Source organism: Mauremys reevesii, linkage group 20 (genome assembly GCF_016161935.1).
Source record: "Mauremys reevesii isolate NIE-2019 linkage group 20, ASM1616193v1, whole genome shotgun sequence".
Classification (NCBI taxonomy): Eukaryota; Metazoa; Chordata; order Testudines; family Geoemydidae; genus Mauremys; species Mauremys reevesii.
Genome location: NC_052642.1, coordinates 9,026,854 through 9,053,450, shown reverse-complemented (window position 1 = coordinate 9,053,450; position 26,597 = coordinate 9,026,854). Strand labels below are relative to the sequence as shown.

Sequence of the window (26,597 nt, the reverse complement as noted above, 5' to 3'; positions counted from 1 at the left end):
ATTACCCAGCGCAGCTGGATTTGCAGAGATACAAGTTCCATTAATGCTGCCGATGCAAGACACATTTGCACACATCTCTCGAGCAACAAGGAGAAAATAATCTTTTCAGGATCCAATGCAAGAGGAAACCCTAGAATTACTGCTTCTCCTAAGGATGCTGCCTCTGTTATAAAGGCTGTCCATGTTAATAACACCATCCTATCTGCTGAGGGTCACTCACAACTCCTCTTTAATTATCTATATTGCAAGCAGAACACTAGTATTTGCCAGCATGCCAGCTAAACGAATGCTTATGAGGGCATGCATGCACACAGAGAAGGCCTCCAAAGGGTTGATTTGAAATGAGGACAGGAGGGTTGGTTTGGGATTGTTATTTCCTCTTATTTCTGTGTGACAACAGCAAGAAAGCCCCATTTGGGACCACAGAAGGACCACTAAACCAGGAGTTCTCAACTTTTTTCTTTCTGAGGCCACCTCACATGCTATAAAAACTCCATGGCCCACCTGTGCCACCACAACTGTTTTTCTGCATATCCAATAGATTAAAAGCCAGGGCCGGCATAGGGCATAGCAAGCAGGGCACATGCCCAGGGTCCCATGCCACAGGAAGCTCTGCGATGCTAAGTTGCCCAGGATTCGGCTTCAGCCCCAGGCGGCAGGGCTCAGACTTCAGCTTTCTGTCCTGGGCCCTGATGAGTCTAACGCCTGCCCTCCTCTCTGCTTTATTTTGGCAGACCCCTGAAACCTGCTCAAAGCCCCCCAGGGGGCCCTGGACTCCTGGTTGAGAACCACTACACTAGACTAACAGGCCTAAGGGGTTGGGGTTTTCCTGTCTCTTCTGTCTGGGATTCTGTCAATAGCCATGACCCCGTAACTCTCCATCATACAACATTCAGCATCCAAAGAAGCTGCCTATCCTTGCCTGTTACGCAGGGACCTCCATAATCCAGCCAAGGCTTGGAGATGCTTTGGTTTTGGGCCATGCAACATATAGGCTTCAGGCCACTAGTTCTGTAGCAACTTTGGTCTCTAGTGTAGACAAGGCCCATCAATTGTCAGTGTCTCTCACTCAGTGGAACATGCCTATTGTTCACACATAAATCGGCCACAGCTGATCATCTGCCAGACAACCACCAATGGAGTTAATCTGATAATTTATAGGGTTAAGCCCTGAATCCAACTCATTATCATTCAGACACTTGTACGCCATCGTAGGCACAACAGACTGGCACAACTAGTGTGCAGTCAACTCTGGCAGCTATGCAACTTTGACAGGGGGTCAGAGCTGACAGTCCCCTCAGCTGACCAACCTCACTAGTTCACCAGCTGAGAGCCCCCTCTACCATCTTTCATGGTAGTGGGGCAGGGGCGTGGCCAGAAAGAGGGGAACCACTTGTGGGGCATTTGGGGTGGAGGGAAGGAAGTTTCCATAGGGAGCAAGGAGACAATCTCCACTAGGAAACTCAAGATGATGACAGCTGGCCAAGGTGACAACCAGTCCACTTGAATCAGTGCAGGCCACCCTGATAGGGTCACAAGGCCAAACCTTATATTGATTCAGGTTGGCTGGTGTGGATACGCTTAACTTGACAGCTCTGGGGTAGACAAGGCCATCCATGTAGAAGATTGTTTCTAGGGGTATGTCTACACTGCAGCTGGGAGTGCACTGCCCAGACAAGGGACACACACACACACGAGCGCTGTTCAGGCTAGCATGCTAAACAGGCTGGCCACCCGAGTACAAGCCCACCTGACCCCCTGGCCATAACATCCACACTGCTCTTTTTAGCATGCTAGCTTGAGTGAAGCTAGTGCCTGGCTGTCAACCCGGGCTGCGAGGCTCACTCCCAGCTGCCGTGTAGACGTACCCTAAAGGACTTTCAGAATTGTTACACCTTGTCTACACTAGGCTAGCAAGCTGTTTTCCTTTAAACCCCGTGTGTGTGGAGGGGTGGGGGGGGAGTCTGCTTTGGGCTGGACAGTGTGAGAAAAGAGGGAGGAAGAGAAGAGGGAATGGAGAGGAGTTTACTCGACTCCATTCCCTGAGCTGAGTACCCTGCCTCGGGGAACTATAATTTTCACCAGGGTTCAAGTGAATCCGTCAGGCTGAGGTGACCAAAGATTAAAGGATTTTATTCATGCAGAATTAGAAGCAATATTCTCGGTCTCTCTCCTTCAGCGTAGCGCCTACTCCCTTTGCCAGTGTATTGATAATATAACACTTGGTGCTTCCATGGTACCTTCCACTTCAGGATTTCCTTGCCTCAAAGATGGATGAGTTAAGCCTCACAATATTATCACCCTCTTTTTAAAATGGGGAGCCTGAGCCAGAGAGCAGCTAAGTGACTTGCCCAAGGTCACATAAATCAGTGGCAGAGCCAGGGACAGAACGCAGATGTCTTGAATCTCTGTTCTGTCAGGATCCTGGGTGAAGGTGAGAGAAGGAGACAGTCAGGAATCAGACTGAGGATCAATACCGTATCTGGGTGCATGTTAAGGTTCCAGGGGTTGATTGGGAGTCAGAATCTAAGTCTGAGCCAAGGTCAATACGGGGAGTTCAGGAACAGCGAAGCAGGGCAGTTTTGGCAGCTAGTTAGGGATCTGCATCGTTGCCTGATAGCCCTGCAGGCCCAGGTTCGAGTCCTGTCAACCCTTACATGTCCCACGCTTTAACCATTACAGCAGGCTATAGGTTATAGGTTTCCATTAAAGACAAGGGGGCTCCTACAGAGGCTCCCCGACATGCATTTCCATCCACACCATCACATGCTCTGAGCAGGCTGGGTGCCTACTTCATGCTCCAAGAGCGCAGGCTCTGAGTTGGGGTCCGAGTTCACCCCCCACCTGAGGTTTGGTCTTATTGGCTACTGAAAATCAACACCGACCTCAACCTAAGCTACTTCTCCGAGTTCAGCTGTCCCTACAGTCCAGGGCCACCTCTTCTTTCCTACTTCCTCTGTCCCAACGAGAGGCACCCACGCAGTTATCCTGTGGTTGGAGCTATGCAACCGTTACCTCAAGTCTTACCGCAGGGATTTTAAGGTGACTCAGCAGAAGCTGCCCACATTTCTATACAGGGTCTTAGAGCCGACCACGCTGTTACATTCGCCAGCCAAGACACAGATTGTAGCTCTCCCCTGGACTGATTTGCAAGAAGGTGATGAAATATTACTTATGTCTTCTCTGAAAGCACTAAGTCCTTCGGTGGAAGCAGAGAACGTGAGGTGTCTCCCTTCCGAGACTGACACAAACCCAGGAAAGGCACTTCCTTACTGCCCCCTGCGAAACCTTATATTGGAACACCTCCCCTCCTGTAAGCCCACGGCCATTTGGATGAACTTGGCCGACTGGCTAAGAAAGAGAATGGCGGAATTTGCTATTGAATAATATCTGCTACCATCTTCCTGAAGTTGAACTCCAACGGGCTCAGGCGCTGCTAAGTAATTCAAGGCCAACATATGGCTGCAGAGAAAGTAGCAACCTCACTGCTCAATTGGAGAGGTTTAGGTTGTAGTTCTCGTTATGTGTGAGCTATTAATTCAAATTATTTAGACTTGGGTGGTAAACGGCCCATTTCAGCTTCAGGCTGCCAGATTGAGTTTATAGCTTAAAAAAAAAATGAATCAAATGAATTTGATTAGTTTATTCATGAGACGCCTCGGTAGTTGGCCAGGAGCTAGGGGCTGCGTATACAGCAGACAGAAAGAAATAATTTGCAATGCGCATCGCAGAGAAGAATCTAATTACAAATCCTTCTGAAAGGGGTGCACCCAGATTCTGTTTCCACCAGGCATAGATATCCAGCTCAGCTTATTCTCTCTCACTCATTTTATACTTTCACCTTCTTGGCACTAAGGCTGATTACATTATCTAACATTTTTCATCTACAGTGAGTTCTAGCTAAAGCAGAGATTTTTGGACCTATAGAATAATATATAATATATAAGATCAGTTGCTCATCTGCTTATTTGCAGCGTCAAGAAGTTTTTCATTAGGTGCTGCTTTGTACAACCCCAGCTCTGTATTTACGGTTCCATATTTCAGTGCTAAATAAAGACCACACTCCCAGTTAGGGTTGGAGAGCAAGATTAGGTGGGGGAGGTTTAGGTTGGGTGGGGGAGGTTTAGGTTGGATATTAGGAAAAACTTTTTCATTCAGAGAGTGGTGAAGCACTGGAATGGGTTACTTAGGGGGGTGGTGGAATCTCCTTCCTTAGAGGTTTTTAAGGTCAGGCTTGACAAAGCCCTGGCTGGGATGATTTAGTTGGGAATTGGTCCTGCTTTGAGCAGGGGGTTGGACTAGATGATCTCCTGAGGTCCCTTCCAACCCTGATATTCTACGATTAAAGGTAACAATACCTTTATAGAGCGCTTCCGCCCCCCCCCCCTTTTTTTTTTTTAGACAGACAGACATAGGGAACAGTCACTTGTCCCATGACTGAAAAAACAGCCTTTTCTGGGGTGGAACACCCTCATGTGTTAGCAAAGTAACACACATTTTGATCCCCCCACACTCCTCCAAATTAACTTCTCCAAATGAAAAACACTGAAAGAGATTTTCTTCATGGGCACAAAGAAGGTGGAAATGTGGCCAAGACACCCAAATTAACTCTTTTCTCCTAAAAACTTCTTGTGAAATCTTTAATGACCACATGTCACAGGCCCCAATTCTGCACTACATTACTCTGGTTTCACACATGTGTAACTCCACTGAAGCCAAATGTAACACAGTGGTGAATCAGGACTTCTTTGAAAAGCAAGGGCGACCTTGAGATGTTCTCCTAACAATCCACTATGCGTTATGCTTCACCCATCCGACAAAGATCTGCTCATTCTGGGGGCCCAAACTGAGAAACTGTGGACCTGATACACAGGGGTACTGAGCATCCACAACTGCAAATGCAGCCAATGAGAGACGAGAGTGCTTAGCTCCTACAAGGGGTCAAGCCCAAGGCGTCTTGGGTCAGGCACCCAAAAATCAGCTGCCATTTTTTAAAGTGTTCGCTTAAGTGATTTTCCCAAGGCAACCAAAGTTGTTTGTGGTAGAACCAGGCCTAGAAGCAATTCTCCTGACTGCCAGTCCACGGCCTTGATCACCACACCATCATTGCACTGTACCTGGACATCAAACTGGGTGGGGGGGGGCAAACTTTTCCAAAGCAGCGACTGCATCTTAATAGATCTCCCCTCCCATTTGCAGTCACATCATTTCCCTGCAGCAGCGACACCAGTTGCATACATGGGGGAGTGAGAGTATTTTGATGTATTCTTAACAATTTTTAAAGGAGTTGTTTTTGTCCAGTTAATCACACTGTCTGCACTAGCTCTTCACTTCTCCCCCATTCCTGTCTGTTCTGTTTCTCTCAGCTGGAAAATGGGGTGGAGCCAGCACCATGCGAGAAGCCAATTCTTCTCTGATGACCACCAGTTACGGTATGTCTACACTGCAATTAAAAACTCATGGCTGGCCTGTACCAGCTGACTCAGGCTCACAGAGCTCAGGCTAAGGGGATGTTTAATTGTGATGCAGACATTTGGGCTCGGGTTGGAGCTTGAGCTGAAGGACCCTGGCGGGGGTCCCAGAGCTTGGGCTGAAGCCTGAGCCCAAACATTTACACCTCAATTAAACAGCCCCTTCGCCCAAGTCAGCTGCAGGTGTCTAACAGCAGTGTAGGCAAACCCGGAGTGCTCCACAGACAATAAATTTGGGAAGCTCTGGTCTAGCTAAAGTAAGTTTTAACTGCTCAGCAATAATTTGCACGACAGCAGGAGAGTTCTACAATGTTGGCTTTAGAACGTTAATGTCATTCTTACATCTGCGGGAAACACACGGTTTGCAATCGCCAAAGGCAAATATGATCTCATTTTCCTTGTGTAAAACTCCAGGCCAGCCCTTTGCCCAGCTGCTGAAGTGTGTCCGAAGGGGTTTTCGAATATAGCCACAGATGAACAGAAAGTCACTGAAAAGCGAAAATGGCTTTGGGACACAACGGCTTCACAATGAAGTTAAAGAAAAGCCAGAGGGAGAAAAACAGAACCCCAGGAGCATATGCAGAGTTTTAGAACTTACAGCAGCGAGGTGTCAATCTGACAGAGGCCCCTATATCACCTTCCCCGGCTCTGTTGACAGAGCATTTACACAAAATACACACTCTCCTCTACTTGAAAAGCCTTCCATGGAGTCCAGCTGCCCCCAGCCACTTCCCAAATGACAAGATCCACAGCATCCTCCAGAAAAGCACAGACACGGGAAATAGAGTCAGGTAAATTCTGTAGCATTAATCTGTAGAATGAATGAGCGGAGATTTACTTACCGCAGTTGAGGCATGCAGGTTTATTCAGAATGCTTACTTCCAATTATGATTCCTTTTCACATTTCAGTACAAAACATAATTAGTTGCATTTTGCACTCTGCTACAGCAGAGATACCTGCTGAATCAAGGACACATCACTGGACGATGTAACCCCACGATCTCACTTCTGTTTATCCTCACCCTCCCCTCCTGACATTTCTCTCTTGCATCTCAGCCTAAACCGCAAGCATTTCAGAAACCATTTCTTTCTAGGCCTGTGTGTCTACACAGCACCTAGCGCAACAGGGAGCTCAATCCTCATTCAGACCTCTAGGAGCCACTGGAATACAGAGACTGCATAAGACTAAATCACAGCATATGTTTATTCTATAGTTTCTGCTTTTTAGGATAATAGCTTCACTGAACCCCCTTCCCAAAAATCTCAGAGTATTTCTCCCTTGATCTTGGGGCTAGGTGGGTGATACAGTTGTTATTAATCATTTATATTCCATCATCACCTAAAGGCCTCAACCAGGAGGGGCCCCACTGTGCTAGGTGCTGTACAAGTATAGTACATGACAGAGGCTATGCCAAAGAGTTTCCAGGTAGGCCACAAGAGGTGAATGAAGCAAGGCTGGCATGAAGGAGGAGGACAGGGTAACCAAACAATAAAAGTCTGTCCGGACCAGAGTTTAGAAAGACCACAGTTGTTGTAGATCAAGGGTTTGTTTTTGTTAAACCCACCTTACATGATCTGTTGGTCTGAAAGTAATTAAATAATTCTCTGGTTTGTTTTTTAGTTCCACAATGGGAACCGTTTGTTTTTGGGGTGGGGGGGGAAGAGGAGGAAGGATCAAGAAGGATAAAACTCATGCAGGTAAATTTTTCCATATGGGCCACTGTCTAGAAGCCTTTTCTTTCTGACCCAGCGACCTCATGGTGTCCCTCTAAGGTGGGAGCGTTTCCCTCCCTTCAGCTCCCATTGCCACAGGACTAGGCAGAGACACACGGCATCATTCATTCGCAAGTGGGGGAGGGAGGAAAGGCGAGGCAGACACATGTGGTGTGAATTAAGGAGGGCAAGTCAATCGCAACACTGAATTTCCTGAGCGGCCGGTTTCCGCCACAACGTTAGCGGGATTTAAATGCCGTTTCTTGCGCTGCTTTTAAAAGTCAGCTTCCTCTTGACTTTACTTCTGGGACCACAACAGCGTCAGCGTCACATTTCCCACGCTTTGGATTCGAGCGCCCACCATCTTGTTTTCTCACTGGTTAAGTATTTTTTTTAAAAATATTTTAAATAATGAACTTTTTAAATGAAAAAAAAAAAGTGACTGGACAGGCCAGCAGTTGTCTGGTATCTGAGCCTACTTCTAGTTTTGGAAGCATATTTACAGTGACAGTCACTTAACATTTGGCTGCAACACATTTTAAAATCCTTGGGGCAGATTCTCTGCTGCGCCCGGCTTTCGTTTCGATGTGCAGGGAGCCTTTTACAGCTCGATTCTCTGCCCCAACCCCAGCCTTGGCGTGGACTGGGAGCTGCTCTCTCATACATACCAGCAGGCTACAGTCTCCAGGAGCTGCGGGGAGAGAGGCAAAGGAACTGGCTCCACTGGCTCCGTGCCTGCTGGGGACTTCCCAAAGCGGGAGGTTATCCCTAGGAGGGGGCTTAGGGGAGGTTTCTGCTCTCTGGGACCACTGAACACAAACAGAGTAGTTCTCAAGTCAGGATGAACTCTCCCAAATGCTGCCATCGGAGGAACTGCTGTGTTAGTTTGACTGCAGTGAGTAAAAAATTGCCAGCACGGTGGTCTGAGCAGACATGCACTGAGCACCAGGGTCCTGGGGAATTCAGTTTCTAGTCTCTCAAAAATAAATAAATACTGCCAGCCCCCAACCTGTATTTAAAAAAAACAAAACAAAAAAAAACAAAGTAGTTGATTGAGCGGGTGCAGACAGCAGTGAGTCAGAGCCATGCACCCTGCTCATTGCACCTCCTACTCTGATGCAGGCAAGCCAGGCAGCAGGGGCCAGGCCATCGTGATTTGTGACTACACGGAGTTGTACGGGAGAATTCTGCCAAAAGCTCTCAGGGGGTGGGGGAACATCCGCTTCTGCAGCCTGGGAAAGACGTCAGTGTGGTTTCACACGGAGTGACCCATCAGACAGGGACGTCTCCGGACTGCTCAAAACACTCGATGAGTTTGCACTGTCAGTCCTGATCTAATGAGGGGGACGTGCTGAGTACTGGAAGGGAACTCCTACAAGGGCAGGCTCTCATCAAACAGCCTGTGATACACTCACTTACCTGGACTTTCTGCAACTTCCCAGTTCTCTAGCAGGTGCTGGGGAGACAACAATCCCACATGGGCAGGGGCATAGCCTAGGACTTACCAAGGCTATTCCGTTACTAATTGATAAGATTAAGGACCACACTTTGCTCTTGATGAGTGTCAGGGAACTTCCATTGATGTTAATATGGATGCAGGGCAGTATGCAGGCCTCAGAAGAACTAGTGTGGGAAGATGAATTGCAAAACCACTTGGGATCAACAGCCAGGTCTTCATGGCAAGTATTTGAGAGACTAAATACAAGACAGAAAGAGATCAACTCAAGGGAAAGCAAATCAAGGGGATACTGAAGCAGCCAAATACAAAGACATTGTGAAATTCTTTTCAAACATGTTCAAATGATGTTAAAATAAGATAGTGATGCAGGAGAGAGAATGAGAACTGAGATGACTGGTAAAAGAAGCCTTTTCTGCAGGGCCGGCACAACCATTTAGGCGACCTAGGCGGTTGCCTAGGGTGCTAGGATTTGGGGGGTGGCATTTTCTTTGGCAGCGACTGCGGCAGCCGGATCTTTGGCCACCCTGGTCGCCGCCAGCATTTAGGCGGAGGGAGCTGCGGCAGGGGAGTGTGGGGAGGGCCTCCCGCAGCAAGTAAGGGGGGAGGGGGGCGGCACACAGGGGAACTCCCAGCACCAGCTCACCTCTGCCCCGCCTCCACCCCAAGCACGCCATCGCTGCTTCACTTCTCCCACCTCCCAGGCTTGCGGCGCCTAAGCTGATTGGTGCCACAAGCCTGGGAGGCAGGAGAAGTGAAGCAGCGACGGTGTGCTCGGGGTATAGGCGGAGCAGGGGTGAGCTGGCGTGGGGGGGGTGCCTCAGGGCGGAGGGTGGGGGATGGGGAGCTGCTGTGGGGGAAGACCTCAGGATGGAGGGGGGGGGAGCTGATGCGGGGGGGGGCGGGCGCCTCAGGGTGGGGGCTCAGGGACGGGTGCAAGGTGGAAGTTTCGCCTAGGGCGCAAAACATCCTTGCACTGGCCCTGCTTTTCTGGCAAGGTCTGAACTTCAAGAGAAATGGCAGAAACAAAAGGCAGGTGAATGCTGTATTAAAAAACAAGAAGTATGGGCAGAGATTTGGTTGGATAAAAATCTGCAAATTTACTTCAGTGGTATTCGCAACTCAGTTACAAGGGAATTGTTTTCAACCCAGAAGAACGATCAGGCAGCTAATGTCTTCTGAATACTTGTGCAAAAAACTGTATTTGTGCCAGTGTTCACATGGCCAGCTTGAAAATGAGTTAGGCCAGGACTACACTAGAAAAGGTTTGCTGGAGCTATACTGGTATAGCTATGCCAGCAAACCCACCTAGCGTAACTGCAGCTTGTACCAGTATTTCTGTCAACAGAATTTATACTGATTCCCAGAGCAAAATAAGCTATGCTGGCAAAAGCACTTTTAGGCTGGCATAACTGCACCCCCACTAGGGTGTTTGCTGGTGTAAAAACATCTTATAAAAAAAAATCAAAATCACACCCCGACAGACAAATACTGGCAACGTTTCTAGAGTAGACCCGGCCTTAGGCCCTTGCTCAGGAAAGCATTCCTATGCAGGACAGCACTTAAGCACATGCAGTTAATGAGATGCACATGCTTCTGTGCTGTACGGAATAGGAATGGACTGAAGCGCGTGCACCAGGGCTGTTCTGAACTGGGGACTCAGGCAGCCCCATTGACTCAGTCCAGTCTCTCCTGCCCCTTTTTGTATAAATCCAATGCAGGACTGTTCCTTCCTCCATAGCTTCTTCTCTGATCTATAAACATTTCAACCAGCCACTTGGGAAGCATAAATAATGCCAAACGAGTTAGGTGAGCACTTAACATGAACAGCCAATACTGCGGCGAGGGTCCACAAGCGACCCATAGGCTGAGCTATGTTTGCATAAAGCATCAGTTTGTCATTGTGAATGACGAAGCAATTAAGAAATACAATGACTGCCGGCAGAGAACTCGCACACAGCAAGGAGGGCTCTGTTTATCTAATAAATCATTTGCTATGAATCGCTCCCCCAGCTCCTCTGCAGAGAAGCCTTTTCAGGTCAGAAATCAACACTGGCTTAGAAAGATGTTTAGCCCCTACTCACTAGGCACTTGGGAGCATTGTTCCTAGCTAAGTCCTGATGTCAATTTTTCCAGATTCACCCTCCTACCCGCCCTGAAATGGTCTATACCAGCTCAGCGGAGCACTGAAAACGTTGGCTGCTACTGCACTATTGCCCAGGTAGATCTGTCTATCTAGCTTTTCTAGTGCAACCATCACCATAGCAACCAGGTGTCAAAAGGTAGAAAAAGCAGACAGCTCGAAAGCAGTAGTGGAAACTTTAAAATGGTTCAGAGATTGCCTAGGACTTACCCAGCCCAACCACTTTGGAACCTGTCATGTTTGTCTGTTAAAATTACCTTTATCTTTTGATTCTAGTCACGTCGCAAGGGGATACAGTCACAGAAGATTTCGTGTTCCGTTGACTAATTCTTCCTGATGTTTGGCATCATGGTAAATGCTTATTTCCCCTCCCCACTGCCCAAGGAAACAAGTAAGACCTGTCTCCAGAGTTAAAATGAACCATAACATTCAAACTCACTAGAATCAACACTGCTGATTTCATTTTATTCTTTCCCCCTTTAGGCATCTATTAAAGCAAAGTGCTCATTACCATGATGCAACTGGTTTAGCCTAGAATGACCAACTACCACTTTTTGCCCAACTGAGCTTTTTAAAGAGATTTAAAGATGTTGGATTTTCAATTGTAGACATACAGAACAAAACTAAACTAGCTGGAGAATCCATTTGGCCTGCCTATGGGAGTAGCTGGTGACCAGCGATCCTGCCAATTTATTATGTGACTGTTGGAACCTACCATTGGGCTAGTCAAATTTCAGCAAGGGTGATTAAAGCTGTGTTTGGTTTGAGGAGTCTAATTCTGGAAGTTCAGGATCTCAACACTTTGTCTTCAAGGCGCTCAATACCAGGGGGCCTAAAAAAACGCCTAAAGCTCCAGAACGAGGACTGTGGTCAGCAACTCCACTGCCCTGGCAAAAGGCAACTTTCCACCATCAGAGTAACGCTGGTGTGTGCAGGAGTCAGTACTGCCTTCAGGGTTGGTCCCAGACTTTGGAATTAATTCCCACAGGAACTAAAGACTGTCATAAACCTCACCAACTTTTGCTCCAAGAGTACCTGCCCTCTCAGACATAAACAGAGAGCAGCGGTACTCTTAAAAAAATATATATCCCCCAAATGTAAACCCGCTACGTCGACACACAATTCTCACCCTAAGGATGGGGGAAGGACAAACTTCACGTAACAGATGCTGGGTCACGCTGTTTAACGCGCTGCAGGAAGGTGCTCAGATGAGGCTGTTACAACCACCTGTAGAGCAGGGGGAGAGCAAACAAGAATGGCCATCCAAAAATGATGGCCACCCTTTTGAAAAGTGGCCACTGCTTTCAGGTGTCCAACCTGAAATCTCGGTGCCTTATTTTCAGCCATGCTGAGCCAACATAAATCAAGCAGACGTCAACAGGAGCTGTGGGTCCCCTGCCTCTTTGAAAAAGAGGTACCGGGTCTCTCCAGTGGAGCACCCTGAAAATGAGGCACTAAGGAGTAACGTTCGCTCTGAGAGCTTCCTGGCAAATGCTGTGTGAGAGCTTTGACCACATGTGACAAGACAACTGGTAGCCTTGGGGGCAGATTCAGCCAAGGCACCACAAACCTGACCAGCTCTCGATGTATCACCTGGATTAGAAAAGAGTAAACCTTCTTCATCTCTCTATTTCGCAGCCCTGCCCTCGTTTGCTCTCCTGTTCCTCACCTCCACTCCTTCTTTCGCCAATTCCCGTCACCCAACCTCAACCTCCCGCCAGCATCCTGTTCTCTCCCAAATCTTCCACCCCACCCCCTGCAGCTGGCTGCCCCTCGCCCTGTTCATGCACGTGGGAATAAACCAGGAGTGCAAAATAATGCGATGTCTATAAAATCCCCTACTGCCTGCAAAATCAAGTGATCTCATTGTCTGGGATTTGTAATGCTTGTTCTCCGTTTCTCACTACCTGTTTGCTGTGTCCTTCCCTTCCCTTGTCTCTAGCTGGATTGCAAGCACTTCACAGCAGGACCTGCATTCTAGTGGGACCACTGAAGGGATAACAGACTCACCAGGACACGGTCTCCAAGCCGTAAGTCTTTATCGCCCTTTTTCACCGACCCGCTGTCTGACAGGTTAGATCCAGATTCATTTCCGGTTTTCATGGTGCTGTTCAGGACGCTCTCCCTCAGGGGGATGATGCGAGTGGAGAGAGGCGGTGTAGCCGTCCCTGAGTGCAACGACAAGTTCTGAGTTGTCAGGGACTCCACAGAATGGGCATCGCTGCCCGAGCCCTCCGCCACGGGCTGGCGGGTCAGCTTGGAGGGCCGTGTAAAAATCCCCTGCAGCGGCTGGCACTCAAAGTAACGTACGCCACCAACGGAGCCGTCATTCTTACCCACCGGGTCATCCAGAACAACCCCTGCCCACTGGCCGGGGGCAAACTGGGTCTCCCCAAGATACTGGATCACGCCTGGCTTCACTCCATTCACCCAGACACGTTCGCCCACCACGAAGTCTCCCAGGAAGTCATCGCCCACCTCAGTGACCTTTGATCCTGGCTTCTCGGTGCTGGCAGTGGAGGTGGGCCCCTGCTTGTGCAAAGGTGAGCCTGCAAATTGAAGGAAAACAGGACTTGGTGTGATGTGAAGCTAGATTACGAGGAAAGTGTATTAAAACTAGAAGACCCAGTACCATCATTCAGGTTACCTATTTATACAGGACACAGACAAAGACCGGAGCCACAGTGGTTACTTACACATCTGGAACACTGACCCGCCTCTGCAGCTGAAGAGGGGACTTGTCCATAAACAAGTCAACTTCAGCCCAGGATCTGCCTCGTCGGGCGTATTACTAAGAACCCACCTGTGTCCGTTTCCCCATTCACAGGTGGAGAATCAGAAATAAAACTTCTCACTACCAACCTCAGAGCAGTGCTGGAAGGATATTAGGGTAGGTAGTTACTGCCTGTAGGCTGCTTTGCAGAAGTAGCACTAAGAACATTAATAAACAGGGCCGCCCAGAGGATTCAGGGGGCCTGGGGTCTTCGGCGGCAGAGACCCCCCGCCGCCGAATTGCTGCCGAAGACCCGGAGTGGAAGAAGCTCCGGGGGCCCAGGCCCCATGAGAGTTTTCCGGGGCCCCCAGAGCGAGTGAAGGACCCCGCTCCAGGGCCCCCCGAAAAACTCTCGTGGGGGCCCCTGTGGGGCCCGGGGCAAATTGCCCCACTTCCCCCCCACCCCCCGGGCGGCCCTGTTAATAAAGGGCAGCAGAAGGAACCTTGGCAGGTGCTCAAAGAGCCTACAAGGCCCAAGGTAGCTCATTTTCCACCTCTCCTCAGGGAGGAAATTGCTTCTATGAAAAATGGGGAATCGGTTTTCCCTGGTGGTGTTAGGGCAGTGCTCACTATATGCAAAGAGTTAATAGATAAAGCGCTAGCAGATGGCGCTCGATAGCTCCTGGCTTTTGCCGGACCAGCCAAACTTGCTGCTGTTGTGCACTGCAAATGGCTTCCTTTGTGCGGCTCTTTGCATCCAGCTTGTAAGAGATGCAGCCAGTAAGGGGACCAACTGGACTAGTCTCAGTATAAGAAAACAAAAGGCAAAAAGCCTAACTCAGTCCTCGCACTAGGGAGGGGTGTAAATTCTAGTGAGCACTGTGTCCATGAGGACGCTGCTGGTGCACACTAAAAGTTCCTCAGGGCACATTAACGCAGGACTGTTTGAAATGGAACTATACTAACGTGCACTAGGGACCTTTTCGTGTGTAGCAACAGGGACCACACGGACACTTTGTGCACGACACGTTAGTGCGCACCAGGACTTACACCCTGCTGGCTCAGACTAATGCGTCACATAGACGAGCCCTATGAAACACTGAGTCAGGCAGCCTCCCCCATTAGCCCATTGGACTTTCAAACCACCTTGCTGCTCAGTAACATTGAGATCTCAGACTGTGCTTTTCAGTGCAGGCCACCTACCACTGGCCACGTGCTGTGTGCACCCGTGTGTTAGCCATGAGCCAAGGTGCTTCCAATGAAATAAAAGCCAGCCTGAACCTTCAGCCAAAACGCAAAGTGACAGGATGACAGGCGCCACAAAATGAGGCTCAGCAGATACTCAGCACATACAGCACCTGGCGGTTAGGCTTCTGGCTTCAAAAAGGTTAACTCTAAAGAAAGCAAACTCATTCCAGTCTCCAAGAAGCCTCATTTTGGCAGCTGCCTCTCTGCTCACTGATTTCCACAAGACTCTCGCGGCACTGCCAACCCAGCTAGGAACGGGAGAACAGAAGTAGCTCAAGAAAGCCTGTTACCAAGAAGTTTCCAGCCCAAGTTTGCAAACTGTACAGCAACAAATAACACGACTGTACCCAGTGCTGCCCAGAGCCTGCCATTTGAGGAATATGAATGAAATCTTATCAACCCAGTGACAGAGAGAGATGTTATCATCCCTATTGTTACTGAAGAGGAATCTGAGGCACAAAGCACAAAATCACCCTGGCATCCATGGGTAAGGCTCCCTTTGAAGTCAACAGGAGTTGTTCCCACTTCATAGAATATCAGGGTTGGAAGGGACCTCAGGAGGTATCTAGTCCAACCCCCTGCTCAAAGCAGGACCAATCCCCAGATTTTTACCCCAGTTCCCCAAATGGCCCCCTCAAGGATTGAACTCACAACCCTGCGTTTAGCAGGCCAATGCTCAAACCACTGAGCTATCCCTCCCCACCATGCATACTGAATTTAATCCACTGTGCTGCGACTTGCCCAGTATCACACAGCGAGTCATTGGCAGGATTAGAACCCACAAGTGCTTTGCTCTTCACCTTGTGCCACGTCCACTAACGGAAGAGGCTCAGATCTTTCCAGCAAGCACTCAGGCTTGTGAGCGCTTCCCTGAAGCGACCTGCAAACCTTGCTCAGGTTCCCTGCTCGCTAGCACTCAGCCTCTGCCGGTCCCCCCAGCTCTTTCAGAAGTAATGGGCATGACAGGTCAGGTGCCAACTTCTGGAAAGTGCAAAAAACAAAAAAGCCCCTGAACCAAGATTCTCCCAGCTTTGCCAGAGCTGTAGCTGAGCAGTAAAAACAAAACCAGCAAAGGTGCTCTACTCGAGTTAAATGCACTCCCTGCAGAATGTAACATTTCTGCTAAAACAACCAGCAGGGAAATAGTTCTGAGCGCTGATACTGAAGTGATCATCAGGCTTCAGAGCCACCAGACAGCCATTGCAGTAAATGAAGCTCACACGCCTCTGAGAGCTATTGTGTCAGTCTGACTGCAGACTCAGGAAGAGAGCACTGCATCTGGCCACACGTGGATAATCTAAACTTAAAAAAAAAAAATTACAGCCCAATCTTGCAGAATTTTGCTACTGAACATAATCCAATCAAGATCATTGAGGCAACTCACTTTAGTAAACTCTCTGGGCCAGCCTGAGATATAGCCCTACTCAGACAACCAGTCCCTTAACACTGTGATTAGCCCAATTAATTTCAGTGGGACTGTCTATGGAATACAGAACTACCCAATGAGAAGGGGTATCATACAATCGGACCCTATTCTTCATGTTACGTTTTTAGACAACTAGGCCCTTAAATTCTCCAGAACCTGATAGGGCCAACAAAGGAATGCAATAAATGTCTAGCACAGGGGTCAGCAACCTCTGGCACGCGGCTCGCCAGGGTAAGCACCCTGGCAGGCCGGGCCAGTTTGTTTACCTGCCGCATCAGCAGGTTCAGCCGATTGCGGCTCCCACTGGCCGCAGTTTGCCATCCCCGGCCAATGGGGGTGGCGGGAAGCCACAGCCAGCACATCCCTCACCTGTGCCGACACGGCAGGTAAACAAACTGGCCCGGCCTGCCAGGGTGCTTACCGTGGCGAGCTGCGTCCCAGAGGTTGCCGACCCCTGGTCTAGCACAACGACCATGATAGCTCAGCCCATTGCCTCAAAGCTGTGAATACACTTCTGTTCCTGAGCTGTTTTCCATGCTGGTTTTCAACCCTGCTCTGAAATTTGCCCATCCTCAGAAGTTTTCTCTTTAAAAAGTTTTTATAAATGCCTTAAACTACTTTCAAGCCCATCTCTCTCCCATTCTGGTAATAGCTAGCATGTTAAAGGAATACAGACAAGTAGCCTATGTCCAAGAACTTGCTTTTCTGTTAATTTTTTTTTGCAAAACAAGATTTTCAGGCTTTTCATTACATAGTTCAAATACAAAGAGGAGGTTGGATGGGGGAGATGTTATTTGTTTAATTACCTTCAAACATTTACCAGCGGGAAAACAAACAATCAGCACTGGATTTGTGCATGAGAACCTTGAAGTAAAACTGACTATAAACCCAAAATAAAACGAACTATTTTAGTTTTATGGTCCACAAGTGCAAGTGGAAGTAAACGAACAGTATAAATCAGGAACAACAAATTGCGCTATAAAGATTCTTTCAATTTTAGTAATCCAGGGTGCTCTCAGTAACATGTATCTATTTATATTTATGAAATATTGACAGGGATGTGTAATAAAGTGAAAATTAAAAGCACAATTTATATTCCTGTTTCAGACCTGGATTCAGTAAAGCAAGTAAGCACATTCTTAAGTGCTTTGCTGCATCATGGGCCTTAGACACTGGCTTAGCCTTTATTGAAGCATCCGGATTCATGGATGATCAAAGCAGTTTTATTACAGGGTACATCCAAGTCCATCCTTAAAGAGCTTCAGCACAGAACTCTTCACACTTCTGCAGGGCTTCTCAACTAGGGACCAAAATACAGTTTATATTAAGCCTCACAGCATCTCTGTGAGGTAAATATTATTACCCTCTTTTTACAGATGGGGAAACTGAGGCACTGAATGGAATACAGACTTGCCTAAATTCTCACACACCAAATTAATGGCAGAGTTGGAAACAAATTCTGGAATTCCATCTGCTAATACACCAGCACACACTAACTCCTCCCAGCCACATACATTCATACCAACTGACTTGTCTATGAATCTTTCCTGTAGCTGATATTGTGCTCACCAGGAGAGGAGAGCTTAGCAGGACTTCATTCAGCCTCAGTTTTAGATCCCTGCTTAACAAAATTGTGGCAGCAGAACTACAGTAATTACGCCATTTCAGTCACACAATCTAATTACCATAATCTAAATGCAGTAAATAATTAGGAGAGTTTGAAAAGAAGCAGACTCAGAGCAATCTCACAGTTAGGGCTATTACTATTTGTTAGGACTGGGTGAATGGTTCCATAAAACAGATCTTCATTTTCCACCATGCCTATACCGAGGGAGCGCATTACACCATCTGCACTATTTGTATATAAAATAATTATCTGAACCAGCGCAAGCATAAAGTGAGTAACCACGCTGATCACATGATGAAAAGATGGCCCTTCCTCGTCCTATTCCCCCCGGACTGTTTGTCATCTACAATTTGAGGGGCAAACTTCAGAGCAGGGACTGTGTCTTTCTAAGATTTCCATAAAGCCCCTAGCAGACTTTGGGGCTCTGTAAAATATTAAACAGGAGAGGCACACAGGTTCACAATAGCCAAGCTAAACCCAATCTTTGCCCTTTCAAATTTAGAAAAAACAGGGTGGATGAGGTCGTATCTTTTATTGGACCAGCTTCTGCTGGTGAGAGAGAGACGCTTACACAGACCACTTCTTGAGGCCTGAAGAAATGCTCTGTGTAAGCTCAAAAGCGTGTCTCTCTCACCAACAGAAGTTGGCTCAATAAAAGACATTACCTCACCCACCTCGTGTCTCTAACATCCTGGGACCAAACACAGCTACAACAACACTGCATCCAGTTTCAAATTTGACAGCCTCAACTCTTAATTATCAGCACAATTCTAGGAACATCAGAACAGCCAGACCCCAGTGGTCCCTCTAATCCAGTATCCAAGCCATTGATGCTTTAGAGGCAGGTGCAGGAAACCCTGCAGTAGGCAATTATAGAATAAACTGCCCTCAGGAAAGATTCCTCCTGATCCCCAATAGTTATAGGTTGGCTTACTCCCTTGAAGCATGAAGGTTTCTACTCATTTCATTTAAAAAAAAACTATTTTCCACTGTAACTCTGAATAGTCTTGTTCTATATGACACTACTCCAGAGATATCTGGCAGTCCATCTGCAGTGTGGAGGTGACCTGAAGGGGCCAGCAGTATGGGGAAGTGGCTGGCTACGAAAGGCCAGCCTTCTGGATGCCTGTCTTCAGAGCACAGGGAAAGTCAACATCGTTCCCATGCTCTGAGCTTGCCCTCTACTAGGGTGACTAGATGTCCCAATTTTATAGGGGCAAACCTGATATTTGGGACTGTGTCTTATATAGGCACCTTCTACCTCCCACCCCCACCCCAATTTTTCACTCTTGCTATCTGGTCACCCTACCCTCTACTGGGTATTGTGATGGGATAGTCTGGTGAGTTTGAGACACTGATCACCATCACGTTGGAGCTCCATGCCCTTTGCCACTAAGCCTGGAGTCACCAGATATAATGGTTTGCCTGCTCCTACTTTCTGATAAGATCCCATGGAGCTCCCAGGGTATGGGACCTGCAGTATCCTGCAGCATCTTTAAAATAGCCCATTCATTGCTGGGCCTCCCCTCTGTCTGCTGCCATCTAGTTATATTTTACTGAGGCCAGTGAACACCAGACTCAGGAAGCCAGCAACCGAGGGGAGAAACAAAGGGATAAAATATAGGGCAGTCGGAGGCAGAGATGTGAGAGATCTCTCAGCTGCCAAACACAACTGGGGAATTTTCCAAATCAAGGATAGGGGCCAACAAATGACAGCATTTGGTGCTTTCCGCTCACTTGGAAGGCAGATCTCTCACAAGGGGAAAACCCATCAGCAACATCTGCACTACTGTTCACTTATAAAGTTAAGCGACAGACCCAGGGTCACTGTGAGAGTCAGTGGCACAGCCAAGAACAGAACCCAGGAGACCTGCTCTAACTAATTTCCCTCCCCGTAAATAAAAAGGTGTCCTGGGTCTTTTGCCCTGTATCGTTTGGAACGCAAGTGGATTGTATGGCCAGCTCTGAGCCACCAGGCCCCAGATGTTCTTCTTGAGGGGTCCGGGTCCTCTTAAACGTTTAGGCCATTCTTGCTTGCTAATTAACTGCTTTGAGGCTGCCTGACATACTTGGCATGTTAGTCAAGATTTGGGTCTAGGGTGACCAGATGTCCCGATTTTATAGGGACAGTCCCAATTTTGGGGTCTCTCTCTTATATAGGCTCCTATTACCCCCCACCCCCTGTCCCCATTTTTCACATTTGCTATCTGGTCACCCTATTCGGGTCCTGTGATGGACTGTACATCACGTACCCCCAACCCTGTTTTCAGATGCCAGCACTTCAAGGGCATAACACGTTCCACTCCAGGAAGGATTGAAGAGGTTAAAAGGTTTTAATTTGATGCACTAGATCCTTAGCCCAATTGTTTGGCTCCCGCTAAAACGCTAACGAGAGACATGTTGCTAAATTGCAAATACTGCTCCATACGGGAGAGTGCCTCTTCCAGCCCTTGGACATTCCAGCAGGCAGGAAGGGGTACGAAAGACATTTCCTAGTAGTTACAGGAGCAAGGAATCATTCTGAAAGCGCTCAGCGTTGGAGCAGCAGGTACAGGACAGATGCACATTGTGGAGACTAACAGGGATACCCTTGACTGAGGCCCTCTCATTATGCAGGTTTTGGTAGCATATACTAAATGGAAGCCACATGTCTACTCACTCGGCGCCCTTTGATTTCTCACAGCACATCAGAGCTGCTGCTATTTTACATTCCCCAGATATTGTCATCGTAAAATTTAAATCAAAGGGGGGGAAGAGAGAGCTTGTTCCCAGGGGGAGAAAATAGAACAAGAATTGAGCAGGAAAATGGTGCACCGTAAACGTTATCCATGCGTTTCCTGTACCCTACAGAACCCCACTCTAATCCTATTATTCCCCAGCTATGTGCCAGGCACTCTGGTCGCCAGAAGGAGCAGAAATTCAACAGCAGTGCTGTGTTGCCATGGGGATCTAGAGAAAACCAGCTAATTGATAAAATGGAACCTCATTAGTTAAAAAAAAATAGAGAGAGATAGATACCACTTTCTCCCCAGGGAGGTGACGCGAGAAAGCACATATTAAATTTACCGAAAGGCTTCACAATAAGGGCTTTTTTTCCTCAGTCTCTATTTTAAATCCCAGAGGTTTTGTTTGTTTTTCCCTTGGTAAATTGGACAGATGCTTATCAAATAAAATATCAACTTATCCTGATGAAGAGCATGTCTCAGACTCAACCCAGTACACAACACAGCTCCTCCCATACCTGCTACCCACCCACCTTCCGGGAAAGCTCCTGGTAGGCAGGTTGTGGTGGTGATGCCATTCCATTGCCATGGAATCTACTAGGAACAGAGCATCTCATGGTTAGCATCCAGGGGCTTGGAACCTTAACGAGGATCTATTCTCCTCCTCACGGCACGTGACCTCGGTCAAATCACCTTTGTATTTCTCAGGATCCCCAACTATAAAATAGGAGTCACGACAGCTACCTCAGGTGGGGCTCGATTCGTGTTTGGAAAGGAACTGGATGTCCTCCAGTAGAAGAGGACTCTGTAGGAGGGCTAAGTACCATGGTTATTCCATCCAAATCTCAGCATACTGCACAGCTGCAGAAGGGCAGCTGCTAGGAAACTGCCAACGTGCACCCCATGGCAAAACAGAGCCTAGGATTGGCTAGGCTAGGGTCCATCTAGTCCAATGCCCTGCTTCCAGCAGTTGCCAACATACAATCGCTTCAGGGCTGCTATAAAGAACCTCGCCAATTAGCCAACGCTGTATGAGGGGTAAACCAAAATCCTTCCTCCTCCAGCTCACATCCCTATGCAGGAGATCTCATGATCTTCCATCACAGCCTTCGCTCACCTGGCTAGAAACATGGGGGTAAATCCTGGGGGTGCTGAGCACCTGCAATGCTCAGCGGTTCTCACTGTTCAGCCCAATGTCAGGGATATGGATTGGTGCTTTTCCAGCTTCGCACTAATGAGTTACAGCTGAAACCAAGTGAAGGAGGAATGTGTCAGCTGGAAAGCCCGGATGCTGGCCAAGGGGGCTGCTGTTTAGAAGAGGAATAATGTACATCTGAGCTACCACAAGCATCATGTTAGAGCCTGAGGGACATTCCCATCCGTTAGTGCTCTCTGCATGCCTGCCTCTCTGCTTGGGTTAATGCCTAAGTGATGATATGGGATCTACTGTCTGGTGTCAGCTGGCACGAGCTGGGATGTCATACACTGGCCTCCTTTCAAATCCCTGTCTCTGCTCCAGTTCCATGTAAAAACTGGCACTGCTCATTAGTGATGGACAACACATAGATGCTTTCATGCTTAGAAGGTCCCTTCCCTCCACTAAGTGTGTGGAATACCAAACAGTAACGTTAGCCGTAGAATCAAATACACGTGGGGTTTGTCTTATAGCGTGTCAGCTCTTATTTCTTGTGTTAGAATTACTCCGTAGAATCCCTTTGGTCTGTAGGTGAATTATGGCTCCAGCCACAATACGGCAGTGAACTCTGCATTCAGCGTCATGGTCAGCTACAGCCCATGTCACCTGCAGGTGGAGTTGCCCATCTAAGAAGCTGGAGTTGAGGGTGTCCCTCCTCAGCAGCCAAGATATGAACCTGGATCTTTACCTGGATCTTTAGAGAAGAGGCAGCCTTCTATCTGGTGAGATTCCTGCAGCTATTGTACTTCAATGAGTCAGTCAGTACAGAGAGAGATGTATCTTTGTCCTCTGTATAGCAGCAACACAGGTAGAATCATAGACTATCAGGGTTGGAAGGGACCTCAGGAGGTCATCTAGTCCAACCCCCTGCTCAAAAATCCATGCTACCAGAGCTGGGTACAAATGTCTGGAGAAATAGTTTATTGGCCAAAAACTGAAGCTTTGGATCAACCACAACTATGAATGAATTTGGGTTGAATTCAGTGAACAGTTTCACCAAAAAACAGTGGTGGGGAGGAATTTTTCAAAAAAGTCAAAATGATTTGTTTTGACCTAACAACTTTTGACTTTGTTTTGAAACAACATTTCATTTAGAAATTTAGCTAGGTTTAGTTTCTAAAAAATAAAGGGTAAAAAACTCCCTCCAAATGAAACCAAGCCACTAAAAAAGAACCTGAACAAATTCATTTCAGTTTGAACGCAGCAATGGAGCAGCTGTTTTCTGCATGGAGATTTAGCATGTCTCCTTCGAGCTGCCGGATGAGGTGGGAGGAAAGGGGGTCGGTCAGGCATGCACGTGCTAGTGGGAGGAGCGCTTTGCAGGGTACGGCTGAACAGACTGGAAGCGCATCCTGGGAGGAAGAGACCGTCAAGAAGATTCTGGCTATAGCTTTGATGCAGCAGGCAAACTGGCTTCAGCTACTCTGGACAGGGGAGGGAGGGATGGCTACCAAGTGTTCTGATAGGAGGGAGGAGTGAAGGAAAGAGAGTGAGGAAGAATGAGAATTCTCATCCAGTGCTGACCCTGGCTATTGGCTCACGAGCTGAATGCTACTAGTTCCCTACTCAAACAGATTTCTATCTTTACACAGGCAGTCGGGTAGCACCATGGGCTCTCCATATAGAGCAAACACAGACCTCCATTTCTGAAAGGTCTCACCCACAAGTTCGCTTATATGAAACCAACTACCCAACGGGCGAGATGGGCATTCTTGGTACCAGCGGAAGAGGGAGCTGCGTGGGATGGAATGAGTTTTGGCCAAGCCACGTGGTTTGCTTTGATTAGCCTGTTCCTTTGGTCCGTTTGCCCGGCAATCAGAGGATGTTCTCGACAGAAGCCGTTTCATCAAAGGCTCAAATGCATACGGCACAGAAACCGACCAAGTATTTATCTGACGGAGTTTTGATCTTTCACAAACAGCCGGGATGGTTTGGATTTGGATCGCTGCCATCTTTCATTCCATAACAATAATCCCATTCTGCACTGTGCAAAGCTGAACAGCATCACAGTCTAAAGAAAAATAACAATAAACCCACCTTTGTATATAACTCCAGGATAACGTGCAAACAAAGTGTGTAAACAACAGCTGAAACAGGCCCTTTTAAATATAAAGTGGGCATGATCTCAACAAAGCATGATGTACAGGAAGCTATACATCACAGCATTTTTTTCATCTCTTCCAATGAGGATACACTTAGCATGTACATTTTCCTCATGCTAGATGGTCCTTAGGCCTATTCTGCAACTTCCAGCTACATCAGACACCACTGCAATAGAGACAAACATATTTTACCAGCAGTAATGTGGTATCTTTGGGATCTGAACCCCAGGGAGTTACATAGGGATACGTTTTTCTGACCAGGGAGGCATGTAATGAACCGGAAACTGTGGATATGTGTGCCATTGCCATCTATGGGACAGAATCTGAAATGAAGTTTTGAGTGGCCTTAGTCCATAGAAAGGATTTAGCCAAATATTTCTTTGAGCACCGTTAATACTGATTAGATTATCTAAGAATTAATACCAGCTACTGTACTTGCTATTACTTTAAACTAAGATTAACACAGTATTTCAGATCTTTAATATTTGTGGTTAAAGAACATTAGGCTGGCTAGTTTATCAGCATCCTTATTAGATTAAGAGATATTGAGAGATTGTGGATAGATAGTGAAACAGCACAGATTTTTCTTATGCTTCAGGCCTGTACATTTTTAAATACCAAGCAGCTTTCATTTTTGGCATATTTTGTTGAACAAAAGCAGATACAGAGACTTTGGCAGCCTGGGGAGGTAGAAAGGTGAGTGGCAAGCAGATGCTGCATAGGAAGATCTCCTTTTTCATTTGGGGATTATTAACTCACAGCACCACAATGGATTTATTCAGCAGGATGTCATGTTCATTGATTCTTACACAAGGATTATTTGCTGTGATGACTAAAAAAAACAAACAAAAAAACCCAACTCATTTATAAAGTGCCTTCCCCTTCATAATGAACACATGGAAAGGTTCAGTGGTTTAGTTTGGATTTAAAATGCATTTAGGGGAGGCCCATGATTTTCAAGAGTAAGTAGGGATTTTGAGATGCTGGAAAGGGGATTGACTTTCCGAGGGTCAATGCTCAATGCTTTCTGAAAATTAGGCTCCTTTGGGGTGTCTCGAGTGGAGCAGCTAAAAACTGAAATATCCTTTCCTGCTAAAAAAAAAAAAAAAAAAAAAAAAAAAAAGCCCTAAAAAACCCACCAGTGGTCACTTTGGAAAATCTTGGCCAGTATATTTAAATTAATTCCATTTTTATAAACCTCAAGACACACTCAGATTAAGGACTTGTTTACAAGGAGAAACTGGCCAGCATAGCTATAGTGGAATAATTTTCCACTATTGTTATTCCAGAGTAACTCCCACGTGGACACTCAATTGCAGGATAAAAGTAACTGCATTTGGAGTAATTATTCAGGAATAAAATAACTTATTCCAGAATTGTGTCCACATGGGAAGTTATTCTGGCATAGTTTATTCCAGTGGTTCTCAAACTTTTTTTTTTTTTTTTTTTTTTGCGGACCACTTGAAAATTGCTGAGGGTCTCAGCGGACCACTTAACGATCTTTCCAAATGTTGCTTGTGCCGTTAGCTAACTATTGTAAAGCGCTTTGGATAAAAGTGCTATGTAAAAAAAAACTTAAATAAAAGCACCCAACTCATATTTTAATATCACTAGTCTTACCTTTCTAATGCATTGGTTGTGCCCGCTCTCCCCCACCGCAGCAGCCCCCGGGGCTGGGGCTGGGAAGGAGGGGAGTCTCTCCCCCGCCACAGAGCTGAGACTGGGAAGGAGGGCCGTTTCTCCCTGGCAGCCACAGCCCTGGAGCTGAGGAAAGTCACCTCTTTCTCTGGTCGCCGCAGCCCTGCACATCCCAAATTCCCCCCACCCCCTCTCCTCACCCCACTGCCCCCTCCCACCTATCCCCTCTTCACCCCAAGGCCACCACTTCACCTTACATGTGCGTCTTCTCCAGGGTCCAGGCACCTAATTAGTGGAGCCACGCCTGTGTGGCTCCACTAATTAGGTGGGTGGCCCTTCATTTTCTCATGTGCGGCCGTCCAGGCGTACACCTTAGGGGGAACTATCCTGAATGGAGTCTGCGGACCACAGTTTGAGAACCTCTGGTTTATTCCAGTATAGCTATGCCAATGTCCCCACACAGACAAGCCGTGAGTTACAATTTGGGGTAAGATTCATGATTTTGTTCCATTTATGCAAACTGGGTCACACCAAGCCCATGCTATGGCAGTGAAAACACTTCTGAATATAATGGACAGTGTTAACGAATGAGTTAGGGGGCACAGTGCTGCAGGATCCCACATGACAGACATCTGAGTCATAACAACAACTGGAGGGGATACACTTACAGTAATTGTTAGATACCGATCCTGTGAAGTCCATTTAACTAAACCAAACCATTAACTGAGTAAAGCAAATGTGCATCGAGTTACCAAAGACCCCTTTTGTGTGTGCAAAATACATTTCACACTCTCAGGATCCAAAGATTAATTCTACCATGTGCTTGTTGCTTTTGAAACTGTCATGACACTAAAGTTTTAAAAGCTCTGAAAGTTCCATAACACAAACAAGGTCATGTTTCTGCATCAGTTCAGTAAAAAATCCTCAGTGCGCACACACACACACAGTTGTCCACGTTGAGGGATTTTCCAGGCCACAAGAGTTTCATAAACTGCAAGCAAGGTTTAGGATGGCTGGTATTAAGGAAATGAAGACAACTACTCTCATTAAGCTGATCTGACAAAAGAGAGATGACTAGTGGCCTTTAATGAGACATTTACAAATGGTTTCCCAGCCAGAGAGCTGAGCCATACGAGCACCGA

At 47.2% G+C, this 26,597-nt stretch overlaps 1 protein-coding gene across 2 annotated transcripts in view; it reads right to left on the bottom strand.

The window, feature by feature from the left end:
- CLIP2 (CAP-Gly domain containing linker protein 2) overlaps positions 1-26,597 on the bottom strand; it is a 127,905-nt gene that overhangs the window by 54,401 nt on the left and 46,907 nt on the right. For both annotated transcript variants that reach the window (XM_039507617.1, XM_039507618.1), the window contains exon 4: positions 12,794-13,332. In XM_039507617.1, coding sequence (XP_039363551.1) covers positions 12,794-13,332 — 539 coding nt within the window. The remainder of the gene's footprint in view (positions 1-12,793; positions 13,333-26,597) is intronic.